The following is a 14,377-nucleotide window of genomic DNA, read 5'->3' as shown; positions in this document are numbered from 1 at the left end:
GACTTTACTTTAGCCTTTTTAATATGATTTTAATGATTATTTATAAATGGCATGTGATTCCTACACAATAGTCCTTTAGAGTAGCCTGCATCTTTTCTGTGTCCGTGGGAAAAGTGGATGTCGCTGTATCTCTTAATAAATCACAGAAATGTATAAGTGTGTAGTCGTTTAAGTGAGGTGTTTTTTTATACTATGCAGTTTTCAGTTTATTAGGCACGCCTTTGCAGTAATCCGTCAGCACCAACAAAATGACTAAAAAGATTGTTATGACATGTTGTATTTCATCGTCTCCTTGGGGACATTTGCAGGGTCTCAATACAGTACGCAATCGTTTGAATTAGTGAAGACTGACTGACTGCTTTTGCCATAAACAATCCAAAAACCTGAAGTGAAGCCAGTCCTGCTCATTGTTTATGCAGCTTCTATTATCACTTCAGTGCAATTGATTTTTTTTTTTTTTTGTTAAAAAAATTATCAACTTAATGCTGCTTTATGCCAATGATTTTATGCATTTGGACATTGTCACTTCAGCTTAATTTGTCAGCCTTCCTGTCTATTTGAAAATGTAGATAACTTCCTGACCATCTCATGACCTCCCACATTGTCTGTCTTATTCTTTACAGCTTCCACAAGATGGATCCCACTGATTTTGTTTGACGAATGGAATAAAAGTTCTTCTGATAGTGTGGACTATGTCAAGGAATTGTTTGAATAAAAGTAAAAAAAAAAAAGTTCTTCTGATGTAGGAAATGCATCTGATATAACAATATTTATTGACATGAATGCTTACCTTACAGTACATTATCACACTTACACTGTTATTGTGATGTATTGTGTAACAGTGCACATTTAAGCTACTGTTTGCTTCCTGACAATGCAGCCTCTGCTGGTTTTTGACTGTTCACCATTTCAATGATATACGTGTTCATGTTGGTGCATACCTTATGTGGTACATAAAATTTGTAGTGCCCAATTTTTTTTTAGTTGTTCTTTTGTTGTACAGTGTGCAACAAATAGAAAAAGTTACATATTATTTATATATGTATATATAAGTTATTGTAAAATTACAATTAAATGTCTAACAGTGCAGAGTTTATATATTCTAGTAGTAGCCATACTAAATTCAGGCTTTTAATTCTTAAGTATTTTGACTTATTGGAAGTAATTTTGTATTCTTGTAGGTGAAAATTACTTTTTGTACGTAAGTATATTTCAAAACTTGTACTTTTTACTTTTTCTTTAGTAAAACAATTCAACCTGTACTTTTACTTATACTAGAATATTTTTTTCATACTTAAGTAGAGAACTTTTGACTCAAGAGTGGAGAGGATGGAATGCCTTGTCTTCAGTCCTATTCTCAATTGAACACTCAGCAAGGAGGTGCTGCTATTTATGTTAGAGCAACTAACACAATCACACTGGCTGACTTGCCACAAATGGTGGTTGAAGAACAGGATGCCATCCCACAGCAGTGTGTGACTAAAATGTGTGACCAGCATCCAGCTGGGTGAGCTTGCTGTCTCTCCCAACATGAGAAGGAGGAGCCAGAGTAATTGTCTCTCTGTACTGTTCTCCCTGTTTAAACTGTCAATATAACTTGTTTGTTCAAACCTCAGTCATCCAATTGTCCTGTTTCTGGAGTGGGGTTGACATAAATGTGCTTTGTGTGACCTTTGCTCTGAGTTGCAGGTTTTCACCTGTAGTTGTGCCTGAACAGCTTGTCCTTTTTAGATCTATTGATCTTCTATGTGATATGACTTTAATTTTGCATTATTTTAAAAACCCTTTAATACTGCATGTCAGTGCATTAGATGAGTATGTTTTGAATGGCACCATATTTTACTGTTTGAAATATATTGTAGTTTTTACCTCTTAAAACAATTAAAATCTCTGTGAGCAGTGACGCAGTATGATAATTGTTTACTATTAAACATGGCTAACTTGCTGGGTTAAAGAAGACATTGTGAATATACACGTGCTACATACAACTTTACAAGGCATAACATCTCCACTTCACTTTGCCGGGGCAGCAGTAATTCAGTTAATAAGCAAATGAAAAAAATAAGTACTTCAGGTCTGTCTGCATTTTGAACTATCCTGCACTTGAACATTATTCAAGAAATGTATTACTATTACGATATAATAACTGAGATCTTCCATAAATGGTTAAAACTTTCAACTTGAAAAACAAGCAGGGTTGATTCTCGGTTTCCTGAGAAGACGACGCAAAACATAAATTTGTATACACAAAAATAAGTGATTGGTTCCAGTTTATTCCATTTGTTTTAACATAAGTGTTTTGTATTGCTGCTAAATTTTTATTTTTATTCTTAAAGCTTTTACAGTTGTCATAAGTGAAATTAGTAGGTGAATAACATTCAACAAACTTATATGTTATCCAGTTTCCAAGTATGTAATACGAGAGAACGTGCCTATCACAATATGGCGAAGGCGCAGACGTGTGGTTTGTGCCTCTACTTGTGTATGACGAAGGCCAGAGCGCAAGAACACATTGACGGAAGCCTTAGTTTTTAATTTAGCTTTACATATTATAGTATGCGTCGAATTATTATAAAGGTTATACATGCTAAAACTGTTCAGTGTGAGATAAAACAGCTGTGAGCGTATTTTCTTTGATAATATTATTTATGTCACTCAGCGTTTATTCTGAAATTTCTTAGCGGAAGTGCTTATTTCATTGCCTGATATGCAGAAGCGAAAAGCGCATGCGCGTACCGTTGACAGCCGCCGGTTGGTGTTGTTCCAGCTGTGTTGTAGACTCAGGGCATATGTAGACCAGAGGCCAGCACATCAGTTTTTCTCTACAGACCGCTGACCTGCACCCAGCCGAGGAGGTCAGAGAGACGAACACAGAGCAATCACAGTGATTGATGACAAAGGTAAGAACCCACCGACAGAGTTTGACCCTAACATCGTTACCATTAGCTCAGTAAAGCTAGTTGGACATCGACATTAGTTGTTCCTGATGTGATCCATAAGGCTGACTTTATTTTTAGGCTTTATATACATATATATATATATATAATCTCTTTAAGAGCAATTCGTGCTCAATTATCTTTATTGCGTAAGACCTAATTATGATGCTGTTTGAATGGCATCACTTAACAATGGAGCATCTAATTAACGTTGACCAAATATTTTCTCAAATAATTTTCAATAATTAATTGTTTATAATTCCATGAGGTTGACTCGACCAGCGCTTGAGTGTACTTTAAAGATTACGCATAGGCTTAATTACAAGGTCAAATTTATGGTTTTAATCAGGACAAAAATAGTCAATATCTATTAATTGTTTTCCTGTTTTTAAATTGAATCTTCTTCTGAAGCCCTTTCCCCCTTTAACATGCTTTAGTAAATACCCAGAAGTGGTTCAGATCTCCCTGTTCCTCAGATTGTCCTTCAGTGCTTCCATCTAATAATCATTTGCTTCTGATAAAGACAGACTGAGTCAGTGTATGTTGAAACCCCTGCCTGGCTGTTGATGCTAACAGGGAACTGTTTGTTTTGCAGTGGACTGATAGGAGATGTGTGCCGCTATCTACATCTTGTCTACAGTGACGGGGTATGTGCTCACCTCGGCCCTGCTGCTCAAATGTCCAACTCTTCTGCACCGGAGGAAGAGGGAAAGGTTCCTCAGTAAGCACATTTCCCATCGTGGAGGTGAGTTCAAGCTTTATTGCCCCTTAATGGGTAAATTCAGGTGTATCAGCAACAAATTGACAAGTGAATAGAAGCAGGTGGATATACCAATATAGAAATTATAAGTTAAAAAAAAGTGAGGGGGGGCTCTAAAGTAAGATCAAATTAAAAGAAAAAAATTTACAGAAATGCACAAATTGAGTAAAATAATTTAAAAAAAGTTAACAGGAACTGTGCCTGAGGAGAAAAACCAGACTGTTCACAATACAATAAAGCTGAAAACTATTATGGGTTACAGTGGTAATGTTTATACTCAATTTCTGATGTTATTTCTACAAACTTATAAGATAAAAAAACCCCAACACATTCAGGCCTTGTAAAATATCTGAAAATTGTGGCATGTAGTTGTGTTTGCTTCCCTTTAATCTGATACACCTCTGTGTAAAATCCTCTGTGACCAGATTGTTATCTGTGTGTAATTTAATCTCAGTGTTAGAGAAACTTTAATGTACAAGCAGCATCGGGAAGTTTGAATACATTTGAAAAGCACTGTAAATTACATTTGTTCAGTCCCAACTTAAATCTGCTAGCAGATCTGTGGAAGGAGGCCATCATTAGGCCCCATCTTAAATCAAAATGTGCTAGGGGGTATGAATAATTTTGGGATTAACTGAAAGTATCAACATTGGTGCATTTATGAACCCCAAGAATTAATCCCTATAGATTATTTTAGCTCTATAAAATAGAGAAAACATTGCAGCTTCCTTGATGTTTGTGTATATTGTCTTGTAGGCGCTGGAGAAAACCTGGAGAACACCATGGCAGCTTTCAAACAGTGAGTAGAATGCTCTTTTATATCTGTGTTGGACTCGGGATGTGAGCGTTTTTATGTTTACGGAACACGCAGTGAGGAGTCCTAAGTGTCACTGTTAGGACCAGTTTCCCTGATCTGAGCACTTTTCTGAACGACTTCACCGCAGTGTGCTCTCTGTGTGGGTTCATGCAGTGCTGTGGATCTCGGCACAGACATGCTGGAGCTGGACTGCCACCTGACGAAGGACGAACAGGTTGTGGTCTCCCATGATGGTAACTTGAAGAGGATTTGTGGCATCAACGCTAACATCAGCGACCTGACCTATGCTGTGAGTTGTGCTTCTCTACAAACATGCAAAATCTGCTGTTTAGTTTCTGTTTGTGCTATATTTCCCCCCATCCCCTCCCCGTAGCTTCCTTAATTGAAGAAACATTTGTCAACATTAAAACATTCTAGTTTTGGTCCAATTTTAAGAAGAACTAGATTCAAAATTTGTGGTTTTTGTGTGCTGTCTTTTAGACGTGAGCTGGATCATGCGCCTAATCAAATGAGGTGCACACAAAGCCACCTGATTGTGTGACATGCTGGTTAACATCATGACCTGTGGGTTGATGGGAATTAGTTGATTAATTCTTTCCTATAGTATATTTCTGCTTTGTTTACCTTGTTTATGAACATCTAGCTAAAACACAAATTTGTATCATTTGGAGGTTATATTAACCCTGGTGAAGGGGACTTGGAAGCTTTAAAATCTTTTTTTTTTTGCAGCAGCAGCAGCAGTATAATTTCAATTAAAAATGTTAGAAAAATAAAAGCTTTAATTTCAGTACATTTATCTAGTAGGGAAGTCTATTTTGTGTTAAGATATAATAGTTTTCAATAAAAAAACTTAATATAGAGAACCTGTCCAGGTCTCTTGCCCAATGGCTGCTGGATTTAAGGCGAAGGTGGTTAAAAAGAAATCTTCAAAGCTCACTGCCGGAGCACTCGTCTTCACTGAATAAATGCATTCAATTTAAAAGTTGATTTCTTTTTTTCCAATTTATTCAGATTGAGATTTTGCTTCTCCAAGAAAATCTGAGTTTATTTTAAAGTTGTTGTACATGTCATGTACAAATGTGGAGATTGTTGTGTGTTGTGGATCTGAAGATCATTTCCCTTAGATGTAAGGCTCTTTAGCTTTGTTGTGACCAACCGGTCAGCTCAGTCTTGTTTGTAAAGATAATACTTTTTTTTTTTTTAAATCACATTAGCGTTAGTTTCCTAGACATTTATTACTGTAGCATGTGGAGTTTGGTGTCCTTCTAAGTCAGGCTATCACAAATTTTGTGGATGTAGAGGGGAAAAAAACATGAAAAAGTCTTGCAATTAAAAGTTAGATTTAAAACAGATGCTCCATTGCTACGATTTATAAGTAAGCTCTACTCAAAAATTACAGCTATGACCTGAAAATAATGTTTTTGATCTCATTGTCTCAACCCGGTATGCTAAGTTCTTGAATTGATTTTAAGTAAGTGTGTGAATGAAAAATATTATGAATGACAGCCACTTGAGTAGCAGACTGCAGTTTATGCATTTTTCTTAATCTACACAAAGAATAAATTATACGAGTGCATTTATAAATTATACACACTCCTCATAAACATGACAAGCTTGAGAAGTGCTAATTTCATGTTCATGTTTAGACCCATGTAGAACGCATATTGTCATGAGCGTAGAGAAACACTGTGACTGCAGTTTGAATTTCTGCAAACTTTTCACTGCTGTGTACTTTTTGCAGGATCTTCCCCCATATCTCTGCAAGCTGGGTGTAACTTTTCAAAGGGGTAGGAACTGCAGACCCATCACTAATGTCCTAAGTAACACTCCAAGTTATTCTAATTCTCACATTTAGGATTGTGTCTGACTGCAAACACTCGCGTGCCGTACATATATGCAGCTGCTGACGAACGATGATTGCGCTTCCAGCTAACAGTTTTGAGTTCTCGTTGAATCAGATTGTGTCCTTTTATCTGGCCAGAGTGTTTCTGCGAGGGCGGTGAGGACAAACGTATCCCACTCCTCAGGGATGTCTTTGATGCCTTCCCAAACACTCCCATCAACATCGACATCAAGGTCAACAACGACACACTCATTAAGAAGGTTGTGTGCATCTTTCTTTTTTCCACCCCAAGTTCTCACACAGCAAAAAAAACAATGCAGTGCTATTTTAATGTAGATTATTTTACATTTGTCTTTATTTACTGATGTAAAAGTTTGAGTTTGAGCAAACTAATGAACTGTGGGATGTTAGAAGAATGATTCATTAGTGGTGTAACTAAACAAGCAGAGACTGAAATTACATGTTTTCATTCTAAAAAGACAGACGAGGAGGACAAAGTTGTCTTGTGATTTCTGTAGTAGAAAAAAAACAACATATTTTATGTTTTAAATGTGTTCATTTTTACAGGTTTCTGAGCTGGTCGTTAAGTATGACAGAGAGGATCTGACTGTGTGGGGCAACTCCAGGAACCATATTGTCAAAAAATGTTACAAGGAGGTACTGCTATGAAAGTTTATCCTTGTTTTAGTTAACTTATGTTTTTTGTTTTTTGATGTTTCATTTTATGCTTTTATGAACTTAAAATGTAGGGTTCATATATATTCTTGAAAAAAATAAGAGAATGTGAAGAATTTGATCAAAATTTTCGCTGTGTCTGGATAGATGTTAAAAACTGTTTGTATTTTCAAATTCTCTTTGAATTTGTCCAATCACTCTTCCACCTGATAGTTTGTTTGCAGAAATATTTGCCAGAAATCCTGAGAGTTAGCTCTTTTTTTTTTTAACCAATACACCAACCCCATTTTAGGGAATTCACCTCTTCTGTGGAAAGCTGCTTGAATGAATATTTGTTTATTTTTTATCAAGGTGTGTTCCTTTATTTATTTGGATGTTGTATAAAACTCTGTCCATTCTTTCTCAACCCACCATAGTTAAACATAGAAACACTGAAATCATCCCAGCTTCTTTTGAACATACAAGCTCCTGTCTTTACTTGTCGATCAGAGTGACTTAAAAGTTTTGCGTTAATGGAATCTGACTGAGATTTTTCTTCCATTTTTTTTTTTTTCTTTCTTTCAGAATCCCCATATTCCAGTTTTGTTCAGTTTTCCCAGGGTGCTGCACCTTCTTGGGCTCTTCTACACAGGCCTCCTGCCCTTTGTGCCCTTGAAGGAGCAGTTTCTGGAGATCCCCATGCCCTCCCTGCTGTCTAAGTAAGTACATGTACGGCACATGAGCTGCAGTGTCTGCAGAGCTTGAGAAAAGAGCTGATTTGGGGAAATGTTTCGATGAGCTGCGTGAGGGGAAACCATCTGGAAAACGGCACGAAGGCGACGGTAAATTCAGTTTCCAGAGGGGTGAGCAGCATTTTAAAAGAAGGGAAGGCGGTTCGGTCTCATTGTAAAGAGAAACGTTTTGTCTCTCTTGTGACTCAAATGTCATTCAAAATAACGAGTTTAACGGGTTTTAGTGGGTCGTGACACCATTTCACCCTGAGACAATAAATAGAAAAAATGTAGCTGTTCTGTCCCATGAGCACAGTGAAGAAATATCTACAATGTGCTTAAGTGTTTTTATTAAATTTTTTTTAATAAAGTTGATTGATTAGTTTAAAAAAATTTTTTTATTTCTATTAAAAATATGGTTCACGGTTAAACCTGTGAATCTAATCCCAAAAGCTGTATCAAGCGTTACATTTTTAGAAAAGGTCAACATTTAAAAAATACTTTTTTAATCTTTCAGTCACATTATGTGTCTTTATCAGACATATTAGTGAGTTCTGTAAGGCCAAAGTTTCTGACTGCAGTGGTGAAACTCCTTACGTTGACAAGATCCCAAGAAGTGAGCCGAAGTATTGGAGAGTTTTCATTGAGTGGGGTTGTTAGTTGGACTTTAAGTTGATTCCTCTGATGGTCAGAACATATTGTGTCTTCATTAAACTTTGTTTAGGATTGACGTCTCCTTTGTTCCAATCTGTGAACTCGATGCTTTAATGGATTTTCCAGTGTTTGCTACTTTTTGTCCCTAATTCTGACCTTGGCGTTATCTTGTGGAGTTGCATACTAACTGTTGCAGACATCACAAAGACGTTGGGTATCTTGACATCCCACCTTCCAAAAACATGGGATGTTTTTGAAACGTGTTTGAAAGCTACAAATGTTTCATTGTTTCAAATGTCAAATAAGATTACCGGTATGTGATTTACTTATGTGGTTGTTACAGAACCGTTATAAGGATGTTGCTTAGGCAACATTTGTTGACAAACGAATGAATGTGCAAGAGATGATACAACTGTAAAAGTTGAGTTGAGAATATCCTGATCTGTGATTTTCCTTCAGTCATTAGGTGGATTTAGCTGTGCATCCTTCTCCCACATTCATTATCTGTCATTAAAAATGAAAGACTGTCAAACTTTTACACGGTTTAAACATTTGTCAACTTTTGCTGACACTTAAAATATTTGACATTTTGCATGATTTTTATTCTTTTGTTTGTTTGTTTGTTTTTAACAGACTAAAAGATCCCAGCAGATTAACGCGGAGTCAGCGGTTGATTGCCTGGCTTGCAGACACGTAAGTCTCTAATCCGTCTAAATATGAAATGTTGACAAACCTTTTTCATGCTACTCTGAAGGCCTGATGTCGTCGAGGCATTCCAGATGTAGCTTCGATTCTTTTAAAATGGGATACAAACCTGACCGTCACCTGCAATACATTGAAAGGACAAATAAAATCAAAGGAGCTTCTGTCTGCCAGACGAGAGCCGCAAAAGTGGCACACAGCTCCCCTGAAGTTAACTGAGTTACTGTTTAAAACAAACTTCTTAGGATCTTTACCTTTGGTCATTTCAGAGATCTGTAACAGCAGGTTATAAAAAGCTTCCTGTTTTACCAGGTTACAGGGCCCTGGTGTTAAAATGACTTCCTTGTGCTTATGGAACACTGTTTGCAACTTTATGTTGGAGATTATCATTACATCGAATGGCATGTACCTTTTTTGACGGCTTGTCACTTTCTTTTAAGTGTGTAACTTTTTGTGCTGTATTTGTTGCCACCTCTTGAGTACGACACCCTTAAAAAATAGGTTTTTAGTCTATTTTATCCTGATAAAATAAAAATAATACAGAGGTAAAAAAAAAACAAACAAAAAAAAAAAACGTACAAGCTGACGACCCAGTACGTAGTGAGGCTCCGATCCCACATCTTAATCTCTGCATTTGATCTTCTCATAAGAAGATTTCACAGCTGGTTAAAGATTTGGAAACCATCTCTATCTGAGAAAAAAAAAAATCATATAGGATTAACAATATTTTAAACTCTTTACTCCAACAGTTTTAATCAGTAAAACAAAAGCCTTAACTAGAACGTGTTGTTCCCGGAAATAACCTCCAAGACTTCTTGAAATAGACAGACTTCATTATTCTAATATTTTTTAGCCCTGTTGAAAATTGTGGGGGGAAAAAATGAATCAAAAATAAACCTTTTTAGTATAAGTTCAATTGCTTTTCTACCTGTGTTGTATAAGCTGTCATGATATTCTAAAGGATATTTATTTGTGTGTTGCAGTTTGCTGATGAGGAAAGCTCTTTTCCAACATTTAACTGCCAGAGGAATACAGGTACATGAGGCTACACCTGCTTTTCACTCCTAAAATCCTAAACACAAAACTAAATCAAATGAAACTAATGGGTTCATTTACTATTTTCTTCTATTTACTTTGAGTTCCAAAGTTAATTGATTATGATGGGGGGGGCTTTCTATCTTACATGTTTGGGAGTTACTGCTTTGGAAACGTTACTGTACTTTAAATGCAGCTACCAGGAAACCGTCCAAGTGTCCCACATGTTTCAAATATAGAATGAGGTATGTGATGCCTCCTTCTGTTTGTTTCTGCCTGGATTAACTGTGCGCGTCTGGTTTCAGGTGTACATTTGGGTGCTGAATGACGAGGAGGATTTCCAACGGGCGTTTGACCTGGGAGCCACGGGAGTGATGACAGATTTTCCCACCAGGCTCAAAGAGTTCATGGAGAGGAAAAGCATTTCTAAATCCCAGTGACCTGCCAACTCCTACCTCTCCCTGTCTCCACGGTCATTATCCTTCAAGCTCGCTGACCTGCCAAACAAGCTCCCCACATTCACCCGCTTTTACTGCACGCATTCCTGCAGACCTACTTCCACGTTGGGTTTGCACAAGTGTGAGACTCCACTGACTCCCCTCGTATTGGGGATGCATCCTTTTATTGTTGTAGCAACAGGAAAATCCCAAGAAGATTTTTATTTGAGTTGATACCAGTTATCAGAGTCGTCGATATATTCATCATGCAGCAACAGCCGTGTGAGAGAATTACAACTAAAACTGGTATTAAGCATGTTAGTGGTTACAAAAAGCTACCTGGAATGGTTGCATACCTTCAATGCTGGTTATGAGGTTTATACATTTAACCCAACAAGTCTCTGATTAATTTGACAAAAACCGAACTTTTCTGACACGACGCCTGGATTTGGATAAAACCGTCATAAAAAGTGAAGGGTGTTTATGAGCTATAAAAAAAATAAATAAAAATAACGAAAGCAGTTAGATCCGTCAGGCTGCTATAAAACAAGCTTTCATTAACACGTGGTTCAAATGTAACCATTTGCTGAACCATTTTCACAATCAACCAATGTCGTAGCACAAACTATATATAAAAAAAAGCAACACATTTTAAAGCTTCAAATATATAATTTTGCAAGCAATTGTATTTTTTTATGTTAAACATTGAAGGTAATTTATTTCATTGGTTAAATTCAGTGGGACTCAGAGTGATGTCTTTGAAGTGTTTGTTCCTGTACAACCTGATTTCACACACGCTGGTCCTCTGAACGTGCAGAATAGAACATGGACGCCTTAAATTACTGCATCAAAGCCGACGAAGTGTTGAGGAAGATCAGTTCTGCTTCAAAAATGACCATCGGCTCACCTGCGTGGTATCCCTTGTCTTCCTCTTTCCAATAGGCAATAACATTACCATTCTGTTCCTTTTGTCTCAAACTAGAGAAAATTAATTGTGTCATTGTTGAAAAATGTTGGGTTCGATTCCAGCTTCCTCCCCTGACATATGTTGATTAAAAACCTTTCTTCCCCTAACACGACTGACGGCTAAAAAAAAAAAATATTGAAGGAGGAAATCTTGGTTTACGTGATAATCAATGTCTAAACTATTTGTATTACACCTGCTGTATCATATCCCTTTTTGAATTGTTGTTGTTGTTGTTTCCCTAACATTAGACACGCACTGAAAACAGTGTTAGGTGTTGAAGGAAGTCAACACTTTACACTGCTCTGTTGACTTCCTTCAACAAAGTGGGACAAAATGACCACTAAAATATATTCAGCTAGTTTTATCGGATCTGAATTTTGACGTTATTATGTGAAAATGTATTTTCCTACAACTTATCATGTGGTTTTACTGTTCAAGTATTGAACAGTAGGTATAGCGTTGGTTTCTTAGGCTGCAGTATCTTGAATCAGGCTATTGTTTGGCCTTTACAATGACAAAACAGTTTGTCGACAGCTGAAAGAAAAGTTTATATGAAAGTCAAAAATGTCCTGCCATCCTAAAAAAAGCAGAAGTCCTCAGTTTAACCCTCCTGTTATGTTGTGGGTCAAATTGACCCAATTTAAAGTGAAAAATATTTTAAAAATAAGTGGAAGTAGGGGTGTGCTGTGGTGGCGTAGGGGATAGCGCAACCCACATTTTGGAGGCCTTGAGTCCTCGACGCGGCCGTCGCGGGTTCGATTCCCGGACCCGGCGACATTTGCCGCATGTCTTCCTCCCTCCCCCTTTCCTGTCAGCCTACTGTCATATAAGGGACACCAGAGCCCACAAAAAGACCCCCTGGAGGGAAAAAAATAAATAGTTGGAAGTATTTTTTTTGCAGACACACACAAGCCACTTTCTCACTATTCTCTTTACTTCACTAGGAAACTGTGAGAAAGCAGGTGTTCATACAACTTTTGATGAGAATCTTTTCTGTTTCTGTGGACAAACTCCACCCAGCAGAAGTGGAGGAAAAACATAAATACTCTCTGCATCACTCATTTATCTTGATTTTAATCAGTGGCTCAATTTGACCCTGAACAGTATATCTGTCACAAGTTAAATTATAAAGATCATCCATTGAATTATTATTTTTTTTTAATTAAATTTAAAAGATCAATTTCAAGGGTTTTTTGTGTGCCTAGGTTTTTTTTCGGTGGACATAAAAAAAGTAAATTACATTTTTTATGTCCAAATGAATAAATGAGTAAATTGTTGTCAATGGTTCTTCATTTCTGAGAAATAAAAAAACATCATTGCACAAATGTTGATTGAAATGGTTAGTATTGGAGTTAATAATCAGATGCAAAAATGGTTTGGAGAATTATTTTGGTTTCTGACACTATTGCCTGATTAAACACTCCCTGGGTCAAATTGACCCACGAACATTATTGCTGTACCTCGGAAACGAACGGGGTTAAAGTTCTCACTGTTCTGAAATAATAGGAAACTTGAAAGAGACAAACCCATTGTTTTTGTTATCTGTACTACCCAGCAGCAGTTTGCTGGTTTTGTTGTATTATTATATGTAGAAATGGCTGTTTAGTTTTGTTTTTTTCCTTACATCAAATGAATATGTTGCTCATCTGTGACTTAGAGAAGAGTTTTGCACAATTTATGAATCTTTTATTTTCTCTTGCATCTTTGAAACAGTGAACATATTTAAATCATATATCTGATTTTCATCTTTAGACGATATGCCAGCCCAATAGAGGTAAATTATGTTTCTGATATTTCACTTCTCTGCTGTTTTTGAAGCTGCAATGTATTAAAAACTGCGAGACAATGATACCCAGGCACCAAATACTCCTGCACTGATGTTGCAAGGAGGGTGTAATAGGGTTACTACACATATATATATATACCAATGATATTTTCTGATCTAAACATGTCACCACATGTTTGTAATGAATGTAGTTATGATTGAATGTATTATGAGATGTTTGGTATTTTGCTGTGGGAACAGAGTTTCTCTTTTGTTTACTGCTTTCATTGAATTATTTTCATAGTGTTTCTTGAGTTGCAATTTTTTTTTTTCTGAACCTGATCCACTGTTGGTTACATTATTGTGTTGTATTTGGTGTCCTTTTCTTTTTCATGCTTCAAACAAGCTGCTCTGTTTGAACAGCATCAGTCTGTGGGACTGGACACCTTGGATTTTTCAAAGCCTTATCCCACAGTTTATATTATCTCTAATTTCCTTGATTAGAGATAATAAAAAGTGAATTTTCATCCACATGAATTCTTGTCTGTATTTATTGATATATTCGTGCTGTTAAATCATTAATTACAATTAGTTCTAATTTTATTTTGAAAAAAAAAAAAAGGTCATTGGGTAAAGGGAAGCCATCTGCTAAACCGACAGGAGGGGGCGCTGTTTACACGAGTACTTGAATGAGTTGCAAACGAAGACTGGGGGGAAAAAATTAGAATGGCTGTTTTTTTTTTGTTGTTGTTGTTTTTTTCTTTAAATAATTAACCGATACATTTAAAATCCTTATTAAGAGAACAAATTAAATATGTAAAAGATGTAATTTCACAAACGCACAACCTGCTTAAATACTTCTCAGATATTTAACGCTAAGAAGATTATTGGCTGCTCTCCTCTGCCCTCAGCCAATAAGAGCCATGTTGCTATGCCGTAGCGGTTCACTGATTGGCTGATATACTTGTCATTCAATTATCACAACAAGCAAAACAAAGAGCCTCGATCCAAGATAGTTAACGCTACTGTCTAAGCTTTTACACAAATTTAATGGAACGAAAAATAAAACTTTTCAT

At 36.6% G+C, this 14,377-nt stretch overlaps 1 protein-coding gene across 2 annotated transcripts; it reads left to right on the top strand.

The window, feature by feature from the left end:
• Nucleotides 1-2,725: 2,725 nt before the first annotated feature.
• On the top strand, nt 2,726-13,832 carry gdpd1 (glycerophosphodiester phosphodiesterase domain containing 1). Of its 2 annotated transcripts, none has more exons than XM_044119788.1 (11): nt 2,726-2,900; nt 3,577-3,681; nt 4,453-4,495; nt 4,667-4,802; nt 6,255-6,300; nt 6,495-6,616; nt 6,924-7,013; nt 7,596-7,729; nt 9,029-9,088; nt 10,081-10,132; nt 10,438-13,832. In XM_044119788.1, the coding sequence occupies exons 3-11, from the start codon at nt 4,479-4,481 to the stop codon at nt 10,570-10,572; spliced, it is 792 nt and encodes a 263-aa protein (XP_043975723.1). In that variant the 5' UTR covers nt 2,726-2,900; nt 3,577-3,681; nt 4,453-4,478; the 3' UTR covers nt 10,573-13,832. The 2 variants fall into 2 exon arrangements, with proteins under 2 accessions (XP_043975723.1, XP_043975722.1); XM_044119787.1 differs by having other exon boundaries at nt 3,532-3,681.
• The last annotated feature ends 545 nt before the right edge of the window (nt 13,833-14,377 follow it).

The sequence above is a fragment of the Gambusia affinis genome, linkage group LG06 (genome assembly GCF_019740435.1).
Source record: "Gambusia affinis linkage group LG06, SWU_Gaff_1.0, whole genome shotgun sequence".
Taxonomy (NCBI): Eukaryota; Metazoa; Chordata; class Actinopteri; order Cyprinodontiformes; family Poeciliidae; genus Gambusia; species Gambusia affinis.
Note: the sequence above shows the minus strand (reverse complement) of the source record. Positions and strands in the feature narration are given on the sequence as shown.

Excerpts from the sequence above, each read along its gene's own strand:
- gdpd1 (XM_044119787.1), top strand. The coding sequence starts at position 3,546 with ATGTGTGCCGCTATCTACATCTTGTCTACAGTGACGGGGTATGTGCTC. Across the intron at positions 3,682-4,452 it reads GCACATTTCCCATCGTGGAG|GCGCTGGAGAAAACCTGGAG; the intron begins GTGAGTTCAAGC and ends ATTGTCTTGTAG. Across the intron at positions 9,089-10,080 it reads ATTGCCTGGCTTGCAGACAC|TTTGCTGATGAGGAAAGCTC; the intron begins GTAAGTCTCTAA and ends TGTGTGTTGCAG.